The sequence below is a fragment of the Filicampus tigris genome, chromosome 1 (assembly GCF_054856515.1).
Source record: "Filicampus tigris isolate MCC_2025a chromosome 1, RoL_Ftig_1.0, whole genome shotgun sequence".
NCBI classification, from domain to species: Eukaryota; Metazoa; Chordata; class Actinopteri; order Syngnathiformes; family Syngnathidae; genus Filicampus; species Filicampus tigris.
Window position 1 is genome coordinate 18,349,456 of NC_141217.1, and position 18,045 is coordinate 18,367,500.

The 18,045-nt window shown below is 39.1% G+C and overlaps 2 protein-coding genes across 9 annotated transcripts in view; one reads left to right on the forward strand and one right to left on the reverse strand.

The window, feature by feature from the left end:
• Window positions 1-491: 491 nt before the first annotated feature.
• Window positions 492-12,374, reverse strand: ptpn22 (protein tyrosine phosphatase non-receptor type 22). Of its 2 annotated transcripts, XM_086023833.1 has the most exons (22): window positions 10,523-12,371; window positions 9,005-9,113; window positions 8,681-8,757; window positions 8,480-8,575; window positions 8,109-8,147; window positions 7,946-8,017; window positions 7,801-7,860; window positions 6,848-6,990; window positions 5,121-5,187; window positions 4,954-5,031; window positions 4,786-4,872; window positions 4,242-4,692; window positions 3,762-3,839; window positions 2,808-2,900; window positions 2,651-2,722; window positions 2,205-2,341; window positions 2,106-2,133; window positions 1,722-1,778; window positions 1,502-1,608; window positions 1,161-1,191; window positions 991-1,059; window positions 492-905 (listed from the first exon to the last, which is right to left on the reverse strand). In XM_086023833.1, exons 1-22 carry the CDS (start codon window positions 10,622-10,624, stop codon window positions 844-846), a joined length of 2,115 nt encoding a protein of 704 aa, XP_085879959.1. In that variant the 5' UTR covers window positions 10,625-12,371; the 3' UTR covers window positions 492-843. The 2 variants fall into 2 exon arrangements, 1 of the variants encoding a protein (XP_085879959.1); XR_015085731.1 differs by lacking the exon at window positions 492-905 and having other exon boundaries at window positions 992-1,059; window positions 2,089-2,133; window positions 10,523-12,374.
• Window positions 10,944-18,045, forward strand: part of LOC147153086 (C4b-binding protein alpha chain-like) — a 15,723-nt gene continuing 8,621 nt past the window's right edge. The window contains exons 1-10 of one of the 7 annotated variants that reach the window (XM_086023868.1): window positions 10,944-10,963; window positions 13,061-13,148; window positions 13,216-13,410; window positions 13,853-13,952; window positions 14,701-14,777; window positions 14,853-15,032; window positions 15,114-15,293; window positions 16,068-16,118; window positions 16,268-16,300; window positions 16,918-16,965. In XM_086023868.1, coding sequence (XP_085879994.1) covers window positions 13,091-13,148; window positions 13,216-13,410; window positions 13,853-13,952; window positions 14,701-14,777; window positions 14,853-15,032; window positions 15,114-15,293; window positions 16,068-16,118; window positions 16,268-16,300; window positions 16,918-16,965 — 922 coding nt within the window. In that variant the 5' untranslated portion in view covers window positions 10,944-10,963; window positions 13,061-13,090. Of the gene's footprint in view, window positions 10,964-11,953; window positions 12,140-12,169; window positions 12,282-13,060; window positions 13,149-13,215; window positions 13,411-13,852; window positions 13,953-14,700; window positions 14,778-14,852; window positions 15,033-15,113; window positions 15,294-16,067; window positions 16,119-16,267; window positions 16,301-16,917; window positions 16,966-18,045 lie in introns of those variants that run through there. The other 6 variants (XM_086023877.1, XM_086023850.1, XM_086023894.1 and 3 more) reach the window with 6 other exon arrangements.

Below are 18,045 nucleotides of genomic sequence, written 5' to 3' on the forward strand. Positions count from 1 at the left end.
GTTCACCTGTCATCAAGAAGCCTTTTCTAACCATTGTGATACTTTGGTGGTTATGTGGGGCAGTCTTTCGCCTGCACATGCCTCCTCGAGTTTAAATACAATCAAAGCTTTTATTGTCTTTGTAGGTGCTCACTCGTTTCTTCACACTCTTGGCTGCTGCTTCCGCAAGTTGCAGCTGCTCACTTTATTGAAACCCCCCAGTTCCATCTCTGATGGTCATGGTAATGAAAGCCACACAGGTTTGGCCCTGCAGTAGAGGCATCAGGGTAACCGATAGATCATTCGCATGAGAGAGGATTGCCCCCTTAAAACTGGCCAATTTCAATGATGCTAGAAAATATGCATGGAATGTGTGCTTTAATTCCTGACCCCTGGTTTATTTTGACAAAAGTTTTTCGCAGACTGAGAGCTATTTAAATTCTTGAAAGAAATGCCTTTTAAATCCTTCAGAAAGCCCAAAAAACAACCATGCACAAATGAATGAGCTGAGGTGCTTAAAAAGGGTTTTAATGTACTTCATAAATTGACACTCTCCACACTTCAAAAGACTTAGATAGAAGACATTTGGTGCTCCAAAGTGCAACACCCTGTAATGTTAAAAGGGAAACAAAGATAACTGTGGCCCCATGAATTGCTTGTGGAACACTGACAAAAAAGAACCAAAAAAAATCGCTGGTAAACAGTACATTCACATCAAGTTATTAACAAGGAATGTCCTTTTTAGATTAAATCTTAGAGGAGTGATTTTCAACAAATGTCCACTGGGTGGCTCTAAGTGACCATGACTGACAGAATACATCGTCACCATTTAGAGGACTTCACTTAACGGAGAGGAACATATTTTTAGAACCAGCTTTGTGGATAATTCCTGGGTCCTTTTGGCTTACCTAACCTGTTCCCAAATCCTGTGGAAAGCAGACCAAAAAAATGAAAGGTTTTGCATTGAAATGGACTAAACAGATAGGTATGATGATTAAGAGGATGAATTACCAAATTTGAAAAGTGAGGTTACGACTCCCTTTGGAGATGATGGCACTAGACCCGGAGTCACTGGCTTTACTGAGAACATAATGGGATTTATTTTGATTTCATACTTTTTTTTTTTATATTTCAGACTTGTCACTGGGGACATTTTTGTGTTTTGAATGAGCGTTACTCACTTTTCTGCTTATCTCTGAACAGTTTCAGACTCTGAAAGGGAGAAAAGCATACAGTGAGCCAGCATGCATGTTTGGGATAGAGATTCTATCTATCTATCTATCTATCTATCTATCTATCTATCTATCTATCTATCTATCTATCTATCTATCTATCTATCCATCCATCCATCCATCCATCCATCCATCCATCCATCCATCCATCCATCCATCCATCCATCCATCCATCCATCCATCCATCCATCCATCCATCCATCCATCCATCCATCCATCCATCCATCCATCCATCCATCCATCCATCCATCCATCCATCCATCCATCCATCCATCCATCTTTTGAAATACCTTTTTGCAAGATGGGCCCTTCTCATTGCTCTTTTCTGATTTGTTGCCTGACATCACTCCATCGGCGAGCGAGGCCTTTTGTTTCATATCGAGCCCTCCAACTTGTGCTGGTAAGTGAGAAACAGAGCTGATAACGCTGACGTTACATGGACCTTTTCTAACCATTTGCATGATTAGTTTCTCTGGTGTGCAGCTCCTTTAAAGGCTGAAAGCTACTCACCACTTCCTCCTTCAGCAACAGAAGGTGTGGGTGACAGCCACGCTGGAGCCGGTGGCTCTGTACAAGAAACACAACGATAGAAACGCAACCAATTCATGACTGGCACTATTATATTGCATGAGATATTATTTTTCAAACCAGTGTGGTTTGTGATCTACAGTACTATTCGATACACATTATATTGATATTGATTACACTTACAATGACAAAAAATGTTGAGTTCAATTCTAATTGATAATCATTTTTACTTTCCCAAAGCATGAACTTGTTTGATTTATTTCTTCACTACTAATTTATGAGTGATGGCCTCATAAACCCATGCTGCCTGTTACATTTGTATCAATATCTTATCTTAACTTTCACTGACCTTTACAATACTCTTACCTGCGAAAGTCATTTTTGCTCTCAGGCTCTGCAAGAAAACGAGAGCAATATGTTTCGGGTGTCCCGACGGATAAGAGAGCAAGGACACATTACACTTACCTTACTTCTCACCCATGGCTTTGTTTCTCGCATAAATGAATCGGGGACCAGCTTTGAAGTACCTGACCATTCTGAGGATGTGCCAATTCTGTTCAGGTTTGCTACTGGTGTGACTTCTGGCTCACTGGCCACAGGAGCTGCGTGGCCCAGGAGAATTTCATCATTTAATACACTCACCAGCCACAACATTATGACCACTTGCACAATATGATGTCAAAAACAAGATCTGTACAGCTCTAGACCACTGCAAACTACAATCATAAACGTATCGTAAGGCATCGCATTGTTGAGCATAATTGTCTTTGCAAAGGCACACTTTAGATCTTGTATTAGATATCATTATATCATGTAAGTGCTGAAATGTTGGGGCTGATCAGTGTGTACTAGTTCAAAGCTATTTTATTTGCTCAAAAGACAATGATTGGTGATACAGTTACAAAAGATACCTTGGTGAAAAGCCAACTCGTATGATTCTGGAGTTCTATCTGGAAGCGATGGTACCGGCGTGACGGGACTCTCTAGGGATATACACAGTGGTGTTTTATTTGAGACATTTGCGGTATCTTTCTATTATGTTATATGACTTTCATAATATGATCTTACCCCCTGGGTCACCCGGCACAGCCTCGGCAACCCCAGTCGGTTGAATGGTGACAGTTAGCCTTTCGGAGGAATTTGAGTGCTCTGAAGACACCACTAAAACATATCACAAAAGCACGTATGTCTTTAAGGTAGTGGTGCATTTGCTAAAGGCATATCGACTAGATCTGGGATGGGTAACTGGCGGCTCATGGGCTGCACCACACTCTGAATGACCCCCTTGATTACTTTGATGCGCTTACACTGGGCCTTATTACAACGTGAGTAGGAGTAATATGTTTTTGCAGATTTGGAATTAAATTTGGATAAACATAGTACTGAACCTCAATAATATTACAATTTTGAATGCGTTTATTTTTGTGAAAAAAGTTTACAAAATACGTTCTTTCAATTAATGTCGGTTTCTCGTTCAGCGGTTTTGTGCCGTCCTCGAATGGTATTTTTTATGCCACAGAGCACTTTGCACTGGGAAAAAAATGTATGTGGTAATTTACTTGCTTGCTTGAAACCATTTGTTGTTGGGCCGGGAAATTTGATTTTTTTTATACATGCATTTAAAAATGAATGATCAAAAATGAAATGTATTAAGAGCACATATTTTGCAAGTATTTTGTTCACATTTAAAATAGCATTTTCCTCATACATCTGGTTAGCTAGGTTAGGTGTGTGGTTCTTGGTGCCCCCTAGTAGCACTGATGACACATTTTGCATTTAAATTGCCCAACCGTGGATTAGATTATTCTGTGATATTTGATTGAAAATAGGCATTCTGCCACCGTTAATTGAAGAATTAATTGTGCATAGGAGTAAATATGAGTGGTGATCAGTGCATGGTGTATCAAGCTTCTCACCCAAAGTCATCTGGGTTAGGCTCCCGCTTCCTTGGGACAAGGTAAATGCTATAAAAAATGTATGGCTAGATACATTGATAGATGTGTTTGGCCAGCTGATACCAACCTGTGTCAACAGCGAGTTGATAGGATTCAGGGGTTCGTTCGGGCAGAGGTGGAGGTACGTCTACATCGGTATGAGCTCCTATTGGGGAAAAAAAACAAACAAACGCATCAGTTACTACAACTGAATTTGTTGATAGCGGGGTAATGTCCCTTAAATTTAATCGGATTATTTTTTTATACTGTATTAGGCATTAATCCATAAAGGTTAGGTCCCATTGAAATGTTTGTAGAATCTTGTGTTCTATAGCACCTGCCACAGGGAAGGAGGTGGAGGAAATTGAGTCTGTAAGGATTGAATCTATCATTTCAAATACATTTAATTATTGCTATAAATTGGGACATTAACATCTGGAATTTTGGAGCAGGGTTGGGATAGTGTCTATATGGGCAAGCTAAACATGATTGATGCAACGGATTGTTGCACATCCTTGTAGAGTCAATTCACTTCATGTGAGACTACGCATAGGAACTGACCACGCACCTGCGGCCAGAGTTGAGTCAGACTGCGGTGTGTGGTCATCCAGAGATGACAAAGGATTACTGAAGATTGGACCAACTGTCCATCGCTTGCTCAAATGTGTTGCATTGTTAAACAGAGAGCTGTCAAAATAGGGGTCCTCCACCATCAGACAAACGACTGCTTTTGCAGTGGGTGAAGCTGGAGGCTTCGGTGATGCAATGTCGTCGCCCTGCTGCATGTTCTCCACTGCAGCCACGTCTTGGCTAGTGTGGACCCCCTTCAGTGAAGTTCCCTCCTGACGGGTAGTTAGGGCCCCATAAAGTAGTTGTGGTTGATCCGAGTGACCAGCTGGAACAGAAGGAACCATTGTCTGTTTTTGTGGTATGTTGTTCACTTCCTCATTACAGATGCTATGGCGTTGTAGTTCCTGATTTCCAGGGTATTGCTCCCTCATAGATGCTCCCATGGTTACCTTGGTTGTTCGACACAAGAATACGAGTCAGAAATGCTGCTGGAATATTTTTTATATGTATCTCCTGTGAGGGCTGTGTTATTTCTTGATCACCTCAGTTTTGCTGCTCCGTTCATCCATGGGCTGCAAGTATCTCCCAAACAGTAACCTGATGACGCTATAGACTAATTCATACTGTTCCTAAGCAACATAAGAAATGTGAATTTACAAAAAACATGTTTGATAGATGCTCATGCAGATGAAAGAAAATATGGATGCTACCTTGGTTTGAACCACAGATGGCCTTTGGGTTCTCATGGTATGAACTAAGTCACACATATTAAAATGTGGAGTGATCATCTAAAAAACATAAAAAGCAAACAAAAAAGCTCAGTGTAATTCTAGTCTTTAATGATTAAATAAAGAAAGGGCCGGGAGACATTTCTTACCCCTTGCTTGAGGAGGTTCCAAGTATAATCGATGACACAAAGGACTCCCGTTCGACCACATCCAGCACTGAAATCACAGCAGCCGTGAGGACTTTAAAAACACTCAACTATCTTACTGACTTGAAACAACTTTGAGATATAGAGTAAAACAAATGATGTTTCAGTTAAGGTGTGTGCCATTTCCAGGCTCAGGGATAGCTTCTAGATAGCTACACTGTTAAAAAAGGAAACCTGTATTCAAATTATATTGAATACATATATACATATATAATTGTATTCATGGCCGCATTTAGCACAACAAAGCAAGCAAGTTATTTGCTTGAGTTGTTTTCTTTATAATTGCTGTTTTCTTTATAATTGCTGAGTTGTTTTTAGCTTTAGGTTAGTGTACAATACAAGGGACCACAGTTCTGTAAACTCTGATTTCTTTGATGTGAAATACGGCAGAGACAATTTTCACAACAACAAACCTTATAATATTTCGTTGAATTGCCTAACTTAAGATTTTATTGAAGTTTGTTGCCTTGAAATATTGAGTTCACCCATTCCCCCCCCCCCCCCCGATGTTAGAGATAGTTTGCAGAACATTTTTTTCCTATTCTTGCATATAGTATGACATGTTATTTCGTGGCATATGATGTTCCTGGTCTTTTTATGTTCAAGAAGCTCAAAACATATTCTATACAACAGAATGAGGGGGCTGCAGGTGTCTCAATTGACCCTCATGCCATGTCCAACAACAAAGATGAAGTTGTCGAACATGGTTTAGCCCTCATAAATCAGGACTCCGATTGGTTTTTATCGAGTTGATCTGATCAGCAAGGACTACTAATTTGCACAGTATCAGTTATGTTTTACACTTTTGAGCAGTGAAACTCCACAAAATGGAAAATATATTATCTCATTTCAAACAAAAGAGAACATTTGTTTTCCTATTTTAAAGAGAAGATTAAGTTGGTTTTATATAGCACCTCCATAAAATAAAGGAGTGGATGTATTGTATTTTTGAACAAGTATTGATCCAATTTACTTCTAATAAGTGCTAACTTGTGCAAAATATTCATAGGCTTTAAACCGTGTTCATGTGGGTAAAGACCTGAGGGGAAACAGAGTAGGCTGTTGATTTCCTGTCTTTCAAAAATAGGAGGGTCTTCACATCTGATGCTGAGAAAGGACGTGCATAACAAGAACACAGACCAACCACAACAAGATGACACCCCTGCAGTGTAATGAGTTGCAATACACGGGCTCGTTAGAAAATCATTGAATTAAAAAGGAAATATTGTTGTTTTGATTGACACATTGAGAGGTGAATGAAGTTTCTATGTTAATTGTTGTGGTTACAGTTTGCAGTTGTGTTGAACTGTAATGAAGCTTACGGATAGATCGACATACAGTATTTCCAATACAGTACTTGGAAACAAACTCAGGAAACAGTTGTCAGTTTAATACAGCAAATTCCTGCTCCACTGCAAACTACGATAGCAATAAATAGTGTAAAATCCATCCATACATCCATCCATTATCGATACCGCTTATCCTCACAAGGGTCTCGGGGCTGGAGCCTATCCCAGCTGTCTTCGGGCAGTAGGCGGGGGACACCCTGAATTGGTTGCCAGCCAATCGCAGGGCATAGTGTGAAATCAGGTTTGCCTAATGTTTTTTGGGGTTTTTTGTCACAACATAATTTGAAGATGTTGTTGTTCTTACGAGTATAAAAAGCTAACCTGCAGTGGATGCACATAGGGATGTCATCATGGGGCTGATAGGTGCGCATCTCCTCCAACATGTCCAAAATGGAAGGAATGGAATCTGGCACTCCATGGTCAGGCCAGTTAACATAGTGCAATTGTTTCAGTGTTCGGTGACACTGACGAAAGTTAAGACACGGAACATGAAAACACGACAAACTATTATTCAGAACCAATCGACAATATAAAATAACATTTGGCAACGATAACACTGGGGAACATTTTTTTTAGTTAGGTCCGACAGCTGTTTTTAAAGTGGAAATCAACCCAAACGCAATATTTATCAGAATGCCTTGTTTCAACTCGTGGGCTTGTATAGAACATATTCTTGAAAAAAAATATGTTTGGGTTGACTTCCACTTTAACTGATTTCTCATCAAGTTTTCGAGCTGTTTTCTGAAAGAAGAAAAAAGGAAAAACGTGTATTTCTGTAAATATGTAAATAAAACACTAAGATGGAATAGTTGCAAGCTTTGAAAACTAAAAACAGCATAAAACAAAATAGAAATTACAACGGTATGTCTATGGTTACAAGGTTAAGAGAAAAGACAGCACCAATCATCTTAATTCCTACTAAGCTACCTTTCTGTTTGCAGCTATTGCTAGTACCTACCAATTGGGAGCTGCACACATTTCAAACCGCATTATTGTCTCAATTGTGACAGCACGAACAAGTTGCAGTCAGCTCTACTTACTACAGCTAATCAGTGGAATTTTGCCCATCTTGAGGGTAAACTGTGAAAAAAAAACTTGACTGCCAAATTTACAGCTTTAATCAGCATTAAAAAAATCTAATGCAACATTTTTTTTAATTGTTTCCCTGTGTTCACAATAATAGCATATATTATGAGGAAGAGTTAAAAACCTCAAATTACCTTCTGTTTGTTGTGACAACTGTACAGTACATGTGGGATAGCATCATCACTTACATTGTCATATGTCAATCTTAATGTCCGTGTCAGATAGGCTCCTTTGTCTTCTTCACAATCCTATACAAAAAAACAAGACAGCACACCCAGTTTTACTTCTTCCAATTGAGGGACTCTTCATAATCACAAGAGGAAGAATACTCACACAGTCCATGATGAATGGCCCACATACAAATGACCTTTCCTCCTTATGTGGCCAATAGCGCTCACACTTTTTCTGCAAAGAAAAGAAAATATTTAAGTTACCACAAAAAAAACAGACAAATGTTCATATCTTTGTGAATTTTTTTTTTTTTTTTTTTTTTTACCTTTCCCATCTCAAATTCTCGGCAGGCCATTACTATAACCTAAAGAAAGCAAAAACAAAAAGGAGTGGAAGTTAAATATCTTGCATTTGGGTGCTTTCTATTGTGGTGATTATTATCTCCGTCATGAAAGATGAGGCAAAAGATTAGTTTGGATTGTCATTAGTTATTTAGTCATTCATCTGTCAGCGTGTTAGTTACAATAGTAAATCAGTCAGTTAGTTAATTAAAACACACTTAATAAAAACACAAAAAAATGTTGGCGATCTCAAATGGAAAAACTTTAGAAAGCCTTTTGATGGTGATTTAAGTAATCAAAGATAAAACTAATCATTATATTGATGTGTCTACAGGTGGTAATAAGCTGCTCGTACTTTTATGTCATACTCCCAAAGCATCCTCAAGAAGTCCAGCACTGTGTGATGTAGTGGACCCTGAGTAGCAATGTAAGCCTTGGAGCCTGTCACTCCCTGCGCACAAAACATAGCCGAGTCACATTAAGGTCACGTCTTTACGTATGCCTACAATGTATACAAAATATGAACAAATTCCTCTTATTCTTATATTTTGTTTACCTTTATGAAATTGGCATTAATGTAGTCAGTGTCATCTGTAGAGGTGGTCAACGTGAGCTTCACTCTGCTGTGGTCAACTACGAGAGATGTTATTGAAAAACAACATTAGGCAAAACGAACAACTCAAGGGCAGCTCTGTTGACTTTTTTTTACCAGTTGGTTAAACTATGGTGGCTTTGGTCACTTAAAATTGAGCTTTGTCCAAGATATGTGAATAAATAAGGTAAAAGGTCATAGTTTTAACTTTTGACTCAGGGAGGCAAAATAAAGTGAATTATTTCATCGTCCATTCTTATTCACATATCCGCCTTGAGTGAAGCTTACATGGAAGTATGTCCTTGTATCGGTTCTTCTTGATGTTTTCCTGAGTTTCTGCTGATTTGCTGGGGTAGGTCTTGTCATCGCGGTACTTAATTGACTGGTTTCTCAAACTCTGCAAAAAATGAAAATAAACCAAATGGTGAAATGTCCAACTTCAACAATGTGTTGACGTGACACACTTTGTATTCTTGTAGTATTTTTTTCCTTATGTGGTAGGAACACCACAAAATAGTGGACAGCGTAGGATATGAATCATCTGCACATGATCAGAATCAGTGACTCATTTTACTGCAAAACAGACATGTACAAACTGAGAGGACTTCCACTTGCATTCTACCTTCTGAAAGCTTTAACATATCACTCGATTATATTTGCCAAGAATTGTAAAGACGCTGGCCCTATTGTTGAACGGCCTCCTCTCTCAGGTCCACAGAGCCTGTAAATGAACTTCCATTTGTTGAAACAGAAGTGTCGTAAAGTGTAGTTTATTTCCCCTTGAGTGGTGGGGGATGTGGTGGCATGACAGCAGAGTGCCATGTTTCGCCTCTGGCATTTGACTTGGCTCGCCGATGGTGATTTCTGTTGATTCGATGTCTACAAAACATGTTATGCTGTTCTGTTCTATTGTGACACAGATGCCGGACGCTTCTATGGCATTGTAATACCAACAGTTTCACCGTGACGTCCACTCTTGCAAAGCTACAAGTTTACAAGGTCTCCCTTTGGGTTGCCAATTTTATGTCTGACACTTCATACTGTATGTAATTTAACAGAGCTGGGCATTTTACAAAAAAAAATGCGGTCTTTTTATCGCCTTCCGCTGTCTATTTATCTGCCATTTTGTCCGGCCGGACCAAATAGTAATCGCATATAGGCCGGTCCAACTATCATTAATAATAATAAAAATGATAATAATAATAATAATAATCTGCGTGCCCTGCGATTGGCTGGCAACCAATTCGGGGTGTCCCCCGCCTACTGCCCGAAGAGAGCTGGGATAGGCTCCAGCACGCCCGCGACCCTTGTGAGGATAAGCGGTATCGATAATGGATGGATGGATAATAATAATAATAATAATAATAATGATAATAATAATGTTAATGTGATGCGTAATGTTTTACGAGCACTATGTTTCTCATCAGCACTGTGATTGCCATGGAGTTTTTTTTTGACAATTTAAACATTTCGCTGGGCATCCACGGCAATCACGGACTGTCACGTTTGCCCATCCTGTGCCCCCACATTGTCTCATGACCAAATGGGACTGCTGTGGTCGCCAGGTAAAGGAGATGATTACATATTGTCAATCTGTGTTTCTCAAAGCAAAAATCCTGACGGTCTTTCTTCCATTCATGTTCTGTCGTTGAACAGCATGAAGAGGAAGCACAGTGGTGTTTTCAATACAATAGTTAACCTACTTCTCTAACGTCACTCATCCTGCAAGGCCTTCAGAAAAATGGCCTTCACTTGCAAATTTGCTGCAGGCTGTATTGTAATACTGCATTATAACATCTGACTCACCACAAACTCCTTGTCCTCATTGTCTTGTCCCTCCAATTTGTCCAGTAAGCTCCTCACTATGCAGACCTGCTGCTGCTGCATGACTGCGTGCTCTTTGTCCATAACAGCCTCAGGTCACCTTTCATGTCCGTACACCGATTCACAGGTTTGAGACTAGAGGGACGCCAAAGCTCGAGTAAGGCCTGCAGTGCTGTCACCGCTGCACTTCTTTATTGCCGTTTTCACATCAAGGAACTTGGGTGAAAGAACAAGGAAGTTCACAGTTTCTGTGGGTATGTCTCACTGGGTCCTAAAGTCACTCGGCGAAGTCAGTTTTGCAGAGGAAAAACGTTAAGAACCGATTCAGGGCACACAAGAGGACTGCAGGAGTGTGTGGCTTGGTGGGATGTATCCTGAAGATCCTGAACGAATGGAAGTCACAGAGCAGTGACTGGATTCTCTGTAAGTGCTAACAAATCCACTATTTGTGTATGTTTCTCAACCTCACTGTTGCAATTCAGCATTTTAACACTAGTGCAAAGCACTGTAACAAGCATTGTTGAATGACCCAAGCAAAATTATCACATCGAAGTTATTTTGGTGTTTTGACCTCTGAGGCTGTGTTTTGTTTACTCCATGGTTGACATGCTCAGAATATTTGATGACACCAGCTTTGTGAACTATCAACAACTTTTACAAATTGTAAAAGCTATCATTAGTTTGACTGCATTCAGTGTAAGTTGTGGTGTAGTGATTTAAAAAATGAAATAAATGGTACTGTTGGAGAGCATGCTTACAAAGACATGACAGACAAGACACGAATATCCCACATAAGTTACTTTACTGATTCTCATCACCATTGATGAACTGGTAAGCCTCTTAGTTGAAAGTTATAATGAATTCAAAAATCAGAAAAAAAATAATTGTCCTTTTAATTTTTGTAGTTACAATGTTTAGGCTGTAACAAACGGTTAAAATTACCTTGCTTAAGTGATTTGAGGGTGTTGAGCAATGAAGGCGTATAGTTGCATTTTACAAGGTGCATAGTCATGAAGTAACTTCTTTTTTTTTTTACCCTTGTCCCTACCCATTTATGACTACACTAACGCAAATGATTCATGAACAAAAATCAGAAACCATTCTACACGAATCCAGTTGATTTCCAATGTAGTATACAGCAGGTCAGCCCCGCAAATGATTCTCCAAAATGTTGACAAGATGCTAAATGTGCATTTAAAGACTATTACTCAAAACGACTATCCAAATCTAACAATATAACACATACATTACTATTGGTTTTGTACGTTTTGGCATTGTTCCTAAATTCATGACCTCGAGTTTAGCAATTGTGTAATTCTTAGGCTGATATTATCAGCCTGTGTGACGTTGGCTTGGTTGCTTTATAATACTATACACGATTGGTGAGGGGAAACAAAGATTGGGTCATAGTACGAGTCAGACAATTTCATCGCAGAGTTTATCAAACAATTGCGGAGATCTTATAAATCCTGAGCGACAGGCGGGGTCAAGTCGGGTGAGTCACGTGGTGTTTATGGTTGCCTCGCCTTTTCCTGTCAAACCACTTCGGGATAACTCACCATCTTGAAAGCAGCATTTGGGACTATTGATGACCTTCGGGTGAGTTTAATACTCACCAGACTCTCTTTGGTTTGGTTTGGTTTTTCGTTTTGACCAAATATTGAACTACCTAATATTGAACTAGCTAGCACACCGACGTCATTGGCCATACCGCACTAACATGGCGCCCACAAACCTGAACGTTAGTTGATGTTTTGCTATCTGACAGCGACTATCGCAACCTTGCACTGAAATTTGGCAGTTCCGAAGAAATATTTCATATACATCGCAGTGTAATGTTCAATACATGTTAGTCAACGTGGTTTAGTACCTTCCCCCTGGGTGTTCATGAGTCATTTAAAGCGATAGTGTCCGCGGAGCTTCTAGCTAGTCAGTAGGTCTGCTAGCTTTGTGTCATAAGTATTGACGTTTTCTTTATCCAAATAATAATTTTGTCCATAACCGTCAGGCAACGACGTCTAACCTTAAGATTCGCTAGTGTCTGTATCGTATATTTCAACCTTAAATGAACATTTGTTGTCCTGTGTGTGTGTACGTGTCTGAACTCTATATTGATGCTTCTGAAATGCACAAAAGTAATGTAGTAACACTTAGAGCTGAATCAAACAGAGGCCGATTTACATCATTCAGTTGAGATCCTTGAGAGTTTCGGACGTTTATGTTATGAAGACCAAAACGTAATGTTTACTGCTTTTTTTTTCTTGGGGGGGAATTACCAGTCTTTCTGTTCCAACGTTATTGTATTCATTTAGATGAGTTTGGTGTGGAGGAACTTTTTACAAGCGCTGTCCTCCACACAGTCAAACGCTCGGCTTTGTGTTAAAACATATCCCACAGGCGTAAACGTATTTCATTTCCACTTGCTGTTGGTTTTGTTGTGTTTGTGCCAATACGTTTGTCAACTAAAATGTAGTTAGACTGTACGATTACTGAATTCATTCCATATTTTATTTTTGCCAGATATGTGTCGTTGCCTGACCTGATCCAGCCATGGACGTCTCCTTGTTTCTGCTCCCATTTTATCTTGGCCTTGCCATGATTGCCCAAGGTGAGTGGCAGAGAGCGTTGGAGGGCTGTCAATGTTAGCATTGTTCTCATTTTTTCTTTTTATGCAGTTACAGCTCAAGACTGTTCCAGACCTATTCTAGGCAACAACATTGATCTGAAGGGTGATGACATACTTCAAGATACATTCCCAGATGGGAGTCAAGCTACTCTTGCCTGTGCTACGGGTTACGTGTGGGCTGATGGGGCTCAATCCATCACCTGTACAGCTGGTGTCTGGAGTCGTGTGACAATGGTTTGCGAGAGTGAGTCATTTTGTTGGAAGTTATTTCAACTAATTAATATGAATTTGCACTGTATTTGAGTGTTTTGTGATTTAAGAATCCTGTATAATTGACCATCTTATAAATTTGGCGTGTGAATCTTTCCAATAAAAGTCTATTTGATACATTCACCCCAATTCATGGGGTGCTATATGATTCCAGAACGGTTCATTTTTAAAGTTGAACGATACAATGAGTTTCTTGTTGTCATTTTACAATATGAGTGAACGTGCCAATAGTGCAAATGTATCATTTCCTTCCAAGAGCATTCGATACGTGTCTCAATATATTTTAAAGTGGCCCGATTTGGGTCAATTCGATGCACTCGCAACGTTTAAATCAAAACCGATTTTCCGATTCAAATGGTTTTATTTTTTGTTACAACCCTAGTCTGATTTTTTTTTTTTTTTTTTTTTTTCTACAGGAAGGAATTGTGGCGCTGCAGAAGAATTGTCAAATGGAAATGTTGATTATTCAGAGGGGACTCAGTTTGGTGACAAATTATACAACAATTGCAAAATAGGGTAAGAAAAATGACAAATCATTGCTAACTTTGTGGCTTATGCTGAGATGTTATTGTTTTTTGATTGTATGAAGGAGTATTAGGGCCAAACTGAAAAAAAAAAAGTTAAAAAAAAACAAACAAACCAAAAATGGTGTTGTAATACGTACATACTTAATTTGTCCTGTGAAGGAAATGAAATAGAATACGAGATCGTTGTATATTCATAATTTTAAATAGTCATTTCCCACATTAATGTTAACACAGAAGTAGACCAGTGGCTACAGTCTGTCTAGAGACCCCCTATATATTTAATACTCTTTATTCTCTTAATTGTATGATTTTTTTTTCCTCTTTGTTCAGTGTATATGTATGATTTTTTTTTTTTATCCCGTTTTTTTTTTTCTAAATTCTGTCTGACCCAAATCACGCAAGATTAATGATAAGCTTAAGGACTGATGCTTAAAGCTTCATTCACACCTCAACACCAGTTAGGATGTTATCCCTGTGTTTTTGTGGGTTTTCTCCGGGTACTCTTGCTTCCCTCCTCATTCCAAAAACATACATAATTGGTTAATTAAAGACTGTAGGTCTAGATGTGAGTGTCCAATGGTTTGTCTGCCGTATGTGTGCGACCAGTCCAGATTTTACCATGCCAAAATTCTGCTGGAATAGACTCCAGCGCAACTGTGAGCCTACTGAAGACAAACACTCTTGAAAATAGATCGACATCTAATTGTCTTCCGATTGATGTTCTCTTACCTTATTAGTTTCATATTGGTCGGTGCCTCTGAACGCTTTTGTATGGCCAACGGCAAGTGGAGTGGCCACCCGCCATCATGTGAAGGTAGTTGACTTCAGTTGCTTGACCAATCACGACTATGCCGATGACATTTTACTAGTTGACGTTTTTCATTTGCAGTTGTGACCTGTGAGCCTCCACAGGAATTGGCGAAAGGCTCGTTCAGCCCCATAGAAGAACATTATAAATATGGAGAGGTTGTACAGTACATGTGTGACAAAGATTATGTCCTCAATGGATCCAAACTAGTGTCATGTTCTGCTGATGGAATGTTCAAACCTGATCGTCCTGTTTGTGTCAGTGAGTGTTGCCTTATACCAAACCCCCCCGTCCCCCCTTTCCAACATAATCAGTAATCGTATTATTTCTTCTGTCATGCAGCGGTTAGCTGTCCTGACCTCGAGATTGAAAATGCTGAGATGCTTTCAGGTGCTCGACCCCCGTATGGGCACATGGCAACCGTGACGTTTCAGTGCAAGTCTGGCTACAAGATGGTTGGGTCACCCACCGTGACATGTGACATCAACAGCCACTGGTCACCAAAACCTCCAACTTGTCAGCGTGAGTGCTTTCCTGGTGCCATTGCATGAAAGGAATCTCACACCTGAAATGGAAGTTTTTACTTGATTATTGATGGACGCAGCAGTTTCTGTGTTTTTGTTTTACCCAGATGAGTGCTTATAGTTGCACTACAGCATCACATGGACCTTTTACTGACACATTCTCCATGCTGGAAGATAATTGTTTGAGGCTAAAAATTAGAGCGTAGTTGCATGAACCAAGTATAGCCAAATCTTGAAAAATGTTTGACCCCAGATGACTGATGTACAATGAAAAGATCATGCATCCTCTACCAGGTTTTGCCCCTAAAATTTGAGACAGTGCATGTACATTTTTCACATACTCGCACCTGTGCAACCAGGACATATCCTTTTTTTTTCTATTAACATAAAATGCTACAGGAAGAAGCATCCATTTTTCAGTGGGGTATACTTTTATGCATTTAATGGACAAGCCCACCATTTGTGAGCAGAGACAAGATCTTGATTTCTTTTTAAAAAAAAAAATCACAATTTTGAAGTCTTATTTGAAATGCTTGGCTTTTTTTTTAATCTTTCAATTTCGACAGGGTTGTTAACAACACTCTTCACCCTGGTGAATCAAATACAGAGTACATTTTTGTTTGAAATTTTCAGGGACCTGAACAGATTTCCGAATTGAAGTCAGTCTAAAAAATGACTGAATTTTTACTATTATAATTCAGTATAATACAAAAAAAAAGTGGTGGGATTTGTGACCATTTGCTAAGGACATCATCTCTTTTTGCTTCTACAGTAAGAAAAAATCCTACGACCACAGCAACTATTGACAAAAAGACACCAACAGGTATATGTCTAAATGTGGTACCCAAACGCAAATCTTCCTTTAAATTTAAGCACCTCAGTATGGACATGCACCAAACATTTGAGTCGGTAAAAATCTGGGAAACTTGTTTCACTCTATGTTGTGTGACATGTATTTTGTGTCCATTTCAGCCTCTCCTGAACCAGATCCTGGAACAGATAACAGTAAGTCAATATTGTCTTCTGAATGAAATCCTTCAAAGAGGAAGTCGACCCCAAAATTTTCATTGCAAGAAACTTATATGCAGGCCCACAAGTGCAGATTTAAAATATGTTTGTAGAATATCGTCAAATTATCGTTATCGAGTTTTTTGGGAAAAAAATATCAAATTTTTTTTTTTTTGCCCATATCGCCCACCCCTACCCACTAGTCGAAATATGGCATTCTGATTAATAGTGCGTTTGTGGAATATGAGTCACTTCTGTCGACTGAAAAAGACATCACAGCTGCTCTGGAAACGACCAATCACGGCTCACCTGTTTTCTGAAGCTGAGCCGTGATTGGTTGTTACCTGAGCCCTCAGTAAATGTGATGTCATTTTCAGTCGACAGGGAAAAAATGGCCGCCCCTTGAGATGGCTAAAAATGGGTGGATTTTGCAACTTAACTCATATTTCACAAACGCAATATTAATCAGAATGGCGTGTTTAGACTAGTGGTGCTGCATAGAACATATTATTGGAAACATTTTTGGGTTGACTTCCCCTTTAAGTAGAGTAGAATACATTTCTGGTAAACTGCATTTTCACACATTTCTGACACAGCTTTTTTTTTTCTTTTAGAAAATGATGGTAATCATTTGGGGATGTCTCTGGGTATCGCTTTTGCAGGTGAGTGTCAATTCAGTGTAATAACCACCAACCACATCGTCTTCTGTTATTTCAACAAGGTTCTGTTTTTTGACATACTGTACTGCGGTCTTGGCTGTATTGTATGGATGATGTGCATATTCTTGAATTAAGTTTCAATCATACCACATATGGTAATTGAACTTCATTACATGTCAAATCTAGTGAGGTATGTGCAGTTAATCCTGACTGTTGTGATTATATGAGGTAGCAACATTGCATTACTATGCACTACACTGTAAATGTTTTTGGCAGCAACCACCAAATGAAAGTATAAATATACCCTTCAAACATTGGCATTGTTTTTGGGAATGGCAGAGTGTTAGCTGGATATAGTACTATATATACAGTTGCAAGAAAAAATCTACTATATGAACACTTTTGAAATTACCTGGGTTTTTGTGTAAATTGATATGATCTGATCTTCGTCTAAGTCACAACAAGAGACAGTCTGCTGAAACTAATACCAAAGAAACAATGTGTTTTTTATTGTACACACCATTTAAACGTTTACAGTGCAGCCTGACGACTTCTTTTGGTGCTATTGAAGGCCTCGAAATTCCACAGTACTGCCCAATTATTGCGTGGGCACCTTAAACCAAAGTTGATTTGTTTGGAAGGAGAGAAAAAAGGCACAGTACACAATCATCAAAACATCAGCTCAACTGTGTATTATGTCGGATGCAGTGGGAATGTCTTACCACTTCATGGCCCGGATGCATCATAACTGAAAAATAAATTTGCCTCAACCTGTTGGGACTTGAATTGAGAGTATCAAACATTTTATGTCCAGTTTATGCAGGAATCCAGGTACAATAATTTCTGAGGGTTCACATACTCATTCAACTCATTCGCAACTGGAAGGAATGTCCACATTTACTTGTAATTCCTCTTTGATATCCAGAATGCTGCTAATACCATATTCCTTTTCCTTTTGATTTATAACACCATATAATTTGGATATTAGTTTCAATTCAAATTATGCCCTTTGTGTTTGTTATATTATATATACGTATACCCGGCCAATTATCGGTGCCGATATTTGGCATTTTGGCGATTATC